This window comes from Pelophylax lessonae, assembly GCF_965119305.1.
Source record: "Pelophylax lessonae genome assembly, chromosome: 2".
Taxonomy (NCBI): Eukaryota; Metazoa; Chordata; class Amphibia; order Anura; family Ranidae; genus Pelophylax; species Pelophylax lessonae.
This window is the reverse complement of record NC_138769.1, coordinates 64,800,157-64,811,684: the sequence shown is the minus strand read 5'-3', so window position 1 is coordinate 64,811,684 and position 11,528 is coordinate 64,800,157. Positions and strand designations below refer to the sequence as shown.

At 38.6% G+C, this 11,528-nt stretch overlaps 1 protein-coding gene across 1 annotated transcript in view; it reads right to left on the bottom strand.

Annotated features, from left to right (window-relative positions):
* Nucleotides 1-4,783: 4,783 nt before the first annotated feature.
* VGLL3 (vestigial like family member 3) overlaps nt 4,784-11,528 on the bottom strand; it is a 29,895-nt gene continuing 23,150 nt past the window's right edge. Inside the window, exon 3 of the mRNA XM_082246835.1 lies at nt 4,784-5,570. Coding sequence (XP_082102961.1) covers nt 5,038-5,570 — 533 coding nt within the window. The 3' untranslated portion in view covers nt 4,784-5,037. The remainder of the gene's footprint in view (nt 5,571-11,528) is intronic.

Below are 11,528 nucleotides of genomic sequence, written 5' to 3'. Positions count from 1 at the left end.
TCATTGTTAGCTTTTTTTTCTATTTATATCTGTTATCATATAGAAATCTCTATACTTTTACATTTTAAAGCATCTTTGATGGCAGCATATCCATAACTTTTTAAAGTGCAGAAACAGTTGTGCATTGTAAGAATTACAAAGAATATATTTTGAAGCTGATATCACATGCTAATTGTACTCTCATAAATAATGTTAAAATTCATTGTATTCCTTGGAGTAGGATTAAAAGGCATCACAAGAATTTCACGTGGAGCCAAAATGTGGTTCATGTAACATAACCAGATTCAGGCATATTTAATAAGTCAATGCAAAGTGCAATGATCATGTGCAGATTACAGCAAACCATAGCATAGCATTGTAAATAGGTAAATAAAGAAGAAGCTATAAAGCTGTAATGTAAAACCAGTGTAACATATGTTCAGCTACACACTGTAGATTTTATCAGCTGTTTTTTGCAAGTGACAGGTCCTCTTTAATGCATAATACAGAAACTTTCAAAATGTTACTGTGGTCTAAACTCGGAAACACAGATTCTTTTCTCATTAGTATATGATTAAGCCATCTGTTAACCAGTTGCTACACTGCTACGACCATCTATAAATTCCAGCTTAATAATCTTTGCATTTTCCTGTTGAGAGACATCTTGCAGACGGTAATTATTACAGAATGTGAGTTTCACGAGGTGCTAAAACTTAAATGCAGCGCTCAGAAAATCTCCATGTTAACTGGGTAGCCTGACTGTACTGCAGTGCTGTACACTTTTATGTTGGCTAACTTGGCCTATTCAGAAATTGTTTTTCATATGATTATACTGTGCAATCAATAATAAGTCCTACGTTTTCCAATAGACCGTTATATAAGGACTGAAGAGGGATCTTCTCGGCGTACAAAATAGGGTATAATTCAATAGCTAAATTTATCTAGGGAATCCATTATGAATAAGAAATAGTTTTCTATGAGTCAGAAAAGTGTACAGTTAAGTAAATAAGAAAAATGCTTTACTAAAAGAATCATGTTTTACCTAGCTCTTGTTAATTTAAAAAAATATATATTTTAAAGTGGACCTAGACCTTCCATGAAAATGGAAGGTCCATCTTACTGTCAGTCCTTCCTGCCACTTACTCCTTCAGGAATTGTCGAAAGCTGGGGTCAAGGTATTTTTCAAGCCATTTTAAAGGTTTTTTTTTGCGTTTGGCTATTTGTGTTTGGGGATGTCGGGCTAACCATAAAGCAGACTTTCTTTATGCGTAGAAGGTCTGCTTTAATTCTCCTGAACACGATTAAATATTTAAAACAAATACTTTTTGGGTAAAAACATTTTCTTTAGGACAGTGTTTCCCGATGTTATTATTGTATGTACCTATTATAAAAACCATAACCCTATGTTGTTGCTCAACGCCCAATAACATGTGAAAATGTATTACTAGTATGCCTAGTTGCGTACAACTTTTCAAGCAACCCTTATAATTTGAAATTGTTGAAAATACCTACTTATATTAGTTTTATATTTAAATATAAATATTACAACTCTATATTAATATTTTTAGATTTTGTTTGGGGTGATAGAAGGGCCCCCTTGAAGCTTATAGAAATATTGCTTGCTGTAAACCTGAGATTAGTATATCAGTTATATTGGGTAATTTAAAAATGCTTACAGAGTAAAGACTAAACCTAAAAACAAAACTATATTATATTGCAGCTTACCAGTTCTTAGATGTGGTGGCTGCATTTGTTTTCTTTCCAGCTTTAAAGTTTACATTTAGTGATTTTTTAAAAAAAATCAGCACCGGGTTTGGTACTTACATTAAGTGTCCCTTGTGCTGGTGGTTGCCATGTTCATTGAAATCTTGAGTCCTCTACCACACCGAATACTCCCACAGCTGTGATCTTCTGGTGCTGCAGGGGTTAATACTAGAAGCTAGACATCCAACTATGATGGCATTTTCCGCCACCCTGCTCTATTCATAGAAGCTGTACTATCAGTTCCTGCAATGACAAGTGATCTATGTATGGAGAGGGTGAACCCTAACTTTATCTTCTAGTCCTCCATTCATAAAGTGCTTTTTATTATGGGAACTGATAGTCCAGCTTCTATGAATGGAGGAGGGGGATGTAAAGGGCAGATATAGTGGGCACTTTGATAAGTGGTCCAGCCCCTAACATTAACCCCAGCAGCATCAGAGGATCACAGCTGCGGGTGTATCTGGGGGGAGGGGGGCAGAGGATGAGCATAACAGCCATCAGCGCAAAATACACTTTTCATTCATTGTAAGTAAGTACTGTCCCTGGTGCTGATTAAAAACAAAAGAAAAAGAAAAAAAAAGCATGTTTTCCTAAACCCAAGTTTTAAAACCTGGTAATGTTGATATGCATACTGGGATAGGCAACAGCAACAGGTTCTTAGTTTTAGGTCTGTACCAAAATAGGTCAGAATGCAGAAAAGTAGTCATAGGTCTCAATGTGTTTTGCTGTTTATTGGCTTCATCAGAAGATCCTGAAGAAGCCAATAAACTGTGAAACACACAGAGTATGGTTTCCTGATGAAGCCAATAAATGGCAAAACACATTGAGACCTATGACTACCTCCCTGCATTCTGGCCCAATACTGTACATTTATAGTGCAATAATATGTATTTTTATGAACAAAGTTTTAGAAGTTGTGTCCTAGCAGGATAAGCGCTATTTCAGGGATATTTACACAGTTGACCTGCTATTGTGTTGGACAGATTGTTTTTATTGATGTACAAGCTTTTAATGAATAATGTTGTGAATAAAATATGTTTTGCATTTAACAAGTTGAATAAACACTATTTCTGGAGTTGTGTGGCACTTTAAAGTCCTAATTCTTTATTTTGTTCTTTACACATATATTTGGATGTGGTGCCATTTCAGTTTATTGTGCTCCGCATTTTCTGACTTTCATGTAAATGTTACAATAATAAAGTTTATCTTAAGTTCCTAGCTTTGGATAGAGTTTGGAAGAAATACCACTTTTTTTTTTTTTTTTCCTATCTGTGTCTCCGTTGAGAAGATTTGCCTTCTTTAATCAGAAATTAACAAAAATCTAAAATTTGATACAATTGCACGGTCGTGCGACACTGTACCTAAATAAAATTGATGTCCTTTTTTTCCCACAAATAGAGCTTTCTTTTGGTGGTATTTGATCACCTGTGCAATTTTTATTTATTGCGATATAAACAAGAAAAGAGCGACAATTCTGGAAAAAAAAAAAAATTTCACTTTCTGCTATATAACATTCTCAAAAAAAATGTAAAAATCACATTTTTTCATCCTTTCAGGCCAGTTTGCATTCTGCTACATATTTTTGGTAAAAAAAATCTCGATAAGTGTATTTTGATTGGTTTGCACAAAAGTTATCGTCTCTACAAACTAAAGATTTATGTAATTTTTATTTATTTATTTTTATTATTAATGGCAGCAATCTGCGATTTTTGCGGCGGACAGATCGGACCCCTAACTAACATTTTTTGACACTTTTTGGGGGGGACCAGTGACATTACTACAGTAATCAGTGCTAAAAATATGCACGGTTACTGTAATAATGACATTGGCAGGAATGGGGTTAACCCAGAGGTGATGAAAGGGTTAAGTGTGAGCCTAGGGGAGTGTTTTCTAACTGTATGAGGGAGGGACTTGTGGAATCAACACAGAGACCTGTGATCCTAAATAGGAAGATTACAGGCACCCTGTGTTCATTCCAGAGAACAATGGTCAGCTGTGTTTACAACAGCAGATCGTCGTTCTCTCTCTACCGGGAGCGATTGTGGATCGGCTTCCCCACTGCCTAACGGGGAAAAGCCCCCAGGACGCTTTTGCAAACCACCGTACAGGTACGGCAGTTCACGCGGCCGAGCTAGCCTGCTCCAGTATATCTGCGGTGGGTGGTCGGCAAGTGGTTAAAGCACTCTGAGTGTGCCATGAATGCAGAGCGCCGTTCATCGATAGTAATGCTTGTGCGCATGAACAGGAGTGATGTCATCATGGCATGGCCATTCAAGCGGCTGGAGGGCATGAAATTAAAAGGAAGACTGATTGAAGATGAAAGCTCTGGAAGCAATGGAGGCTCCTTGTGAAAGGTAAGTCAGTGGTAAGTCAGGTTCATACTAGCACATTATGGCATAAACCTGCACAGGGGCCTTTAAAAAAAAGATTCACTTTGCCAACACTTTAACGCAAAATTTGTACTTGCTGAAGCAAAACTTCAGCTTTTACCTTTATATGCAGCTTAAAGGTTACAAGTCTACCTCCATGGTGCACTTGAATAATACCTAATTGTGTGCCGTAAACGCACCCCTTACTTCATTTAATCATATTACTGTATTTTATGGACATTTAAACACATTTTCTACACTAGGGTAGCCGAAATCTCATCTGTAATTAATAAGTTTAATGAACCCTTTATGAACCACCTATTGTATGTTTACAGTTACAGGCAGTTTAGAAATATTTCATATAGTTTCACAGGTCATAAAATATCCTAAGACACAAACAAATAAGATATGTATAGGCACAGGACCCATTCATATCTTGGCACTGCTTTCATTCTGATTTCAAATACACAAGCATGCCATACGTAGACCGTTCATAATAAACCAGAGGGCTTTACAAAAATTGTCACACCTGTTTTGTAGGTCATGAAGTGGATGAAATCGCCCATTATTTTCTTCTGGAGTGATATGGTATTAATCAGTTCACCAGAGGTACAGTAATACATGCAGACAGACCACACGCAAGCAAATAAGTTGAAGCTTAAGAAAACAGATTAAGAAATCATTAATATTTAATATAAAAAAGTCTATTTTTTCAGTTATTCACAGAAGGCTTTGCAGAAAAAAAAATCAACCAAAGACAGACATAATACAAAACAGGTATGGGGAGACATATAAAGCACTTTGTTTTCAGAAGGCAACAAAATAATGGTGTCTTTTAAGGCAGATTCAGCTAAATTTGATTCTTTACAGCTATTGTCCAGGATCCAAAGTGGAATGTTCAAACTGTAAAGTCCACATACTTTATTTAGGCAGAAAAGCCATTACCCGTCTCAAAACCAAAACTTGGTACGATGTCTACAGTGCCATGGAATGCCCCGGCCCAGGCTGGAGAAGCCATGGTGGGTGTTGTGGCTTCAGTTTTAGCTACGTCACATTGAGCTGCTGGAATCCTGGCTGCACGCATTGAGGGCATTACAAGAGGTCCATATCGTGGGTCCACATGGGAACTGGGATGGTGATGATGGTGGTGATGGTGATGCATATGGGGATGAGCATGGTGCCGATACATGTAAATGTCATGCATGTGAGCATACGGTGATGCCGTTGGTGAAGCCAATGGATAGTGCCAGGAGTCCGTCACCACTGGTGGAGGATGTGGGACAGTCTGGTGAACATTATCTCCTGGCCAGCTGTTGTGCTCTGTAGTTGAGAGGGTGCTGGCTGTTGTGGTGGCAAAGTCTGGATGAACTCCACTCAGGCAAGCTGGAGCTGACTGATAGGAGTTTGTCCATAAGGATGGAGGTAGACTAGTCCGCTGACATGATATTGATGGGCTCTCTGAAAAGAAAAACAAACATATTTGATGTGAATTTTCGACTCCAAAATGTTACACTGACACAAAAGACACATTTAACTGAACCTATTAAATGTATGAATGTAATACACAAACCAAAGTCAAACTCTATGTTCCTGTTGGAATTCAAGTACATTGCAGGCATGTTCCACATGCAGTGCAGTGTGCCATGCCTATCTACTGAGCTTCCCTGCCTAGGCAAGTGGTCCTAATGGGAAAACATAGCAAAGGCACCCAAAAGCCCATAGTGGAATTCCAGATTTTAACTAAGGCTAATTTTAGCTAAGGTCAAATTTTAACTAAGGCTAAATCTACTCCCACCCCCATTTCTAAGACTATTTTATCTACCCTGCAAAAGAAAAGATGCCTATATATAACTATTCTAAAGCCGTTCTGGACCAGTCACATGATCGGGTCCCAGCGCCGGCTTCAGTGTAGAGTGAAAAGACAGCGATAATGGCTGCAGAGCCTGGGTGATGATGTCACCCATAAGCTTACTATGGGGCAGCTGTTGTCGGCTGTCTCTCCTCCAAACGAAAGCGCTGGAAGCTGGTCATGTTACAGGACAAAAAGGTAAGTATACACATCTTTTCTTTTACAGGGTAGATAGAATAGTCTTAGAATGGGGGTGGGAGTAGATTTAGCCTTAGTTAGAATTTGAATGGAATTCCACTTTAAAGAGAATTTTATCAAACTGAGAATGACTATGGGACACGTATATTTGATTATTACTTCCAGGAGTAAACACATTTTCTATATAACTGTTGCAACAACTTCATACTAAAGATACACTTTAAAGTATACTTCATGTGCAGAGCCAGAAATTACATAAATGATGCAGTCTGTTGTTATCATTAACACAGCATTTTTTGTCTTTCCCAATCCCCTGGCACATAATTGTAATAACTGATGATCCTGCCAGTAGATCTATTGTTTTTCCATCTCTTTTCACAGGGTGAAAATGCTGTTTGCTTTGCAGTGAAATCGCACAGCAGTGTTGTTACCCTGTGGACAGGGTAGTCTTAGATGGACATGTAGTTTTGGACTTTGAGTAGAAAACTAACAAATTAAAGCACAGTTCTAGTGTAGATACATCAACATTTTTGTTTTTCCCTTTTGGCAAAAAAAAAAGGTTTAAGCAATATGCATAAGCCCTGGTTCACTCTGATGACATTTTGGGAAGCGTTTCACAATGCTTTGATTTGTATGACAAGTGAAATAACATGTATTCTTTGGAGGGTGTTCACACATATGCAGTCCGAATGCGAAAAAAAAAGGGGTTAAAAAAGGGTCCTGTGAGTGTTTGATGTAATGGGGTAATTTGAGTTTCATGTAGTTGAATGGAAATTGCATTGAAAACGCATATGTGTTCAAATACAGTGCGATTTCAGTGCATTTTCTAGTAGTCAGTATTGTGTTTCCATGGTGTTTTCCAGAGAGAAAGAGACAGTGAGAGAGAGGGACAGAGAGACTGCATCCAATTTGCACTACAAATGCAGCTCAAGTTGCACTGGCTGTGATCCTTCAATTCTAACTGCAAAACTCACTAAAATTGCACTGTATCAGTGTACAGCTAGCCTAACTAAGCTTACTATTGCAAGAATGCTTGTCAGTGTTATATAGTTTGTCCCAACCTCTGTAATTACCTCTATTGTAGGACAGCTTGGCCCATTATAGAAAGTGAAACTTCTGGGCAGGGCAGATATAACAGCTACAGACCTGGATAAGACAGGAAAGAGCAGGAGGAGTGGAAAAATACATATTGGAAATACTCTGATGATGTAATTTCCTATGACCACACGCGTCAGGCGACTCCGGAACGATCAATTTGCTTTCGAGCCTGAAAAAGTGTTTTTTCCAAAAAGATCTTTACATATCCTGACCATTTTTCATCATTGAACACCCCCAGCAAATATACCTCAGGGGTACAAGACACCGGCCTTTTAAAAATTTCAGATTGTTTTTTATTACTTGAATCCAATATCCCATTAGAAGCAAGATCCCAGACACCAATGGTGAATTCAGATGGAGCAAGCAATGATGATGTCATTTCCTATGACGACACGCGTCAGGCGACTCCGGAACCATCAGCAAGCTTCACATACCGCGGTTATATGTTATTGAAATGCCTGTACACTTTCGCAAGATTGTGAGTACTATTCTTTTATCCGAATAAAATGTCTATGTATGCAGTCTGCACTATTGTCCTCATTTGTTTCATTGAGGTATATTGGAGTACATTGAGGAGTTATCTTGAAGCTTGTCTGAGTCATATCCTGTGGCATATATTTTCTTGGTGAAGCTGTCTTAGCCTATACATCGCCCTATATGATCACCATCTGGTAAGTAGTTAGTGTATTCATCACGGCTGGGTGCTTGCTCCATCTGAATTCACCATTGGTGTCTGGGATCTTGCTTCTACTCTCCTTCCTTACCATTTATGGACATTGTTGGACTGTAATTGGATGTTTTTTCACCATTTTTTGGCGCTGCTTTTATCCTTTTTTATGTCTACAAGTTTGTAATCCACTTTTTTAGCTGGCTGCCTTATCTATCAATACATTATTGTCTTACGTATTTATACATATATATTCATATATTTTTATTTATTTATGAATTTAATTATTTATTAGTCTAAACACAGATATCACCCTATTTTTTACCTATCGAAAGCAAATTGCTAAGAGGTGGATGCAAGTTGTAACTCCTTCTTTTAGAGAATGGATGAATGCACTTAATCATATCATAGCATATGAAAATGTTATGTATGAAAGTAGGGGAAACCTACAGAAATATTAGAAAATTTGGAGTGAATGGTGTAGTATGGAAGGGACTAGCGAGAGACAGAGTAGATGAATAGAATGATCAACTTAAAAAAACTGTAAATGTAATTTGTATTATTATGTATGTTTTTGATATGCAATTAAAAGAAATAAAAGGAAAAAGAAAGTGAAACTTCAACAGTTCTACTGGCAGGATCAACAGGTAATAAAACTATATCACGGGAATGGGGTAGGAAAAAAATACATAAGAAACTGCTCTTTTATTTGTTAATGCTATTGACATACTGCATCAGATATGATTCCTTACTTTGGCCATAGTTCTACTTCAATTACTTGATTACAGTGACACCATTGCTCACTGTGAGATTTCTCTGAATTGTTCATTGGAAATGGTAATGCATCTGTCAAATCACTGTATGTACGGAAAAGTATATTCACCCATGTGCCATCTAAGTTTCAGGTCTTGGAGTCATATATTCCCTGTATGAATCTTGTATCACAAACGCTAATACTTTGCCCCATTGCCAGGAAGACTAGTAGGCCTCTCTGAGTACTTTTCTGACTTTTCTGAGTATTCATCTGAATAGTATTTGTACATCTCACTTAGCGATCTCCAAAACTAGTGGGCATACCTTTTCTTACAACACATTTCATTCACGAGAATTGCATAATATGGACAAATGTAAACCTTATATGACACAAGCACTCAAAGCAAACAAAAAAATCATGTTGAAACAGACACAACACACTGTAAATAAAATGTCAAAAGTCATCTCTGGTGAACTCATTAAATAGTGAAAATGCCTTTTATAGTCATGACAGAGATGGGAAACCATGTATTGAAGAATGGATAAATCTGCCTACTGAATAATAGTTTGAAGAATTTTTTTCCTTGTTCGGGGTTGTGCATACTCATTTTTCTAATTATAAGTAAAATGTCAGCTATTTTAGGAAGGAAGATCCCATGGGAACAGTATTGGATGCCTGGATTAGATTTGTCTTTCCATGTCTAAAAGAGAGAGTATTAAAGCTGAACTGAAATATTTTTATTTAAATATACTCCTGAAAAACTAGAAAGGATATAAAAATCCACTATGTGTGTGCCAAAACCCAGTGATTACCTTGTTAAGTAACAGTGACATCATTACTGTGCAGTACTTATGCAGAAAGCAGAGCTATGGGAGAGATTCAGAAGGCTCCACCCACTACAGACTTCCTGCAGAAGACTACAGAAGGGGGCGGAGACAAGACCAGTCACCCTGTGGAAGGCGTGAGAGCAGCAGTGACCAGTTTTTATTACAGGAAGCTCCTGCACAGAGGCAAAGTTGAACATTTTATTATTGCACAGATCTGGAAGAAATACACAAAGCACACCAAGATTCCTCTTGTATTTAGAGAAGAGTTGCTTATCCTGGAGTTCAGCGTTATTCCTGCATTTTCGTATTATTGTTTATGTTTCTGTACTATCTATATTTTGGACTAATAGTCAAAAATGTTTAAAGTTCAGTAATACTAGGATAGATATTTATTGGGATCAGGGAAATGTGATAGTACAGTATGTATGTACGATAGAATAGACTACATTAGATATAACTGATTGTTTCATTTGTGTCTTCTATAGAGATAGAGCTGCAAGCTGGTTCCACAAACAATAATAACAATTTGGTTTATGGATTATTCTTAGAAATGTTTAAAAGACTGGATAACCATGCAATTTATTACATTGCTCTGATGTTGCCCTCTGGACTAAAAGTACAACTAAAGGCACAACTTTTTTTTTTTTTTTTGGATAGAGGGGAGATGGACTAGAACACCTTTCAGTTTTATTTGCTGCCTGTGCCACCAATAGGGAGATTCTATATTTGTCCTGTTTACAAACATCTTTAAAAGTAAAAGAAAAACCCACACTTTGGGTTGTCCCAAGAAAAGTAAATGCAGGGGAAATCTTCCAATGGGGACAATAGTTCTGGTGACCTGAGGGTTGCCAATGGATTCCCTTCATTTGTAGGGATTTCCTCTTACTTCCTGTTTTGGCTATGGGACAGGAAGTGAAGAGAAATCTCCCCAGTGGAACACATATGGCAAACAATAAACTGACAGGGAAATGACCAGTGGCAGGTGGTGCTCCATGGGCCGGCGGGCAGATGGACCACAGACGGACCAGCTCCAGCCCGCACACCATACTATCACCCCCCTGTCCCCCCTCGCCAGCTCACTCACTTTGGACTGCCGTGGAGGGAAGGCAGCGGCGGCAGCTTCCCCCGGCAGCGGCGACGGCTTCCCTTGCGTCTTCTCCCTCCTCCTTGGCCAATAGCATGCCTTCTCCTTTCAGCCAATCGGGAAACGGGTCTCAGGACCCGCTTCCTGATTGGCTGGGAGGAGAATCAGTGTGATAATAGCGAATATTAATTCGCTATTGTCACACAACTGGGTGGGCGCAGGGCGCAGTGCTCTGCGCCCCAAGCCCAATCTTTTTTGAAGCCTATTAGAGCCTCCGGCTCTAATCACGTGCTTCAAAAAAAGAAAAAAAAAAACACTGGAATCCATGCGTCCGGCGCCCTGCATGTAGATTAGGGGGCCGGACGCATGGATGGGGGGGGGGGGGGTGGCGCCCTAATGGACGGGCCTCCACTGGAAATGACCCTCCCTTACTCTATCCAAAATGAAAAAACGGTTTTGCCTTTAACATTATCTTTATAAACCTCTGTAGGATTTTGGGAAATATATACAACAAAACACCAAATAAGCCTCACCTCCTACACTGCCTTTCATGTCATTAAATACCATTTACATTCTATGTCAAAACCCCTTCTGCTTGTTGACAGCAGGTACCTCTGGAAGTCTGCACATCATGCCATTTCCATTGTGAGCACCCTAGGTGTCAGGAAATCTACTACAAATCCACAGGTGCTCTGATGTTCACATACTTTCAGAGGTTGTGTGTTGGGATCCTGGTTCACCTTCAAAACTTTACTTTTGACTAGTGAAGCCACTCATCATAGTAATGGGTAATTGTCGGACTTAGGAGGTGGAAGATGGTTGGATTCCAGCCACCTAAGCTGCCTATATTAAAAACGAACCTGATGTGTAGCCACATTTAGATGCCTATTGTGGACTTACATTTCTGGATTAGGTAAGTATTTTAATTTAAAGTGCACT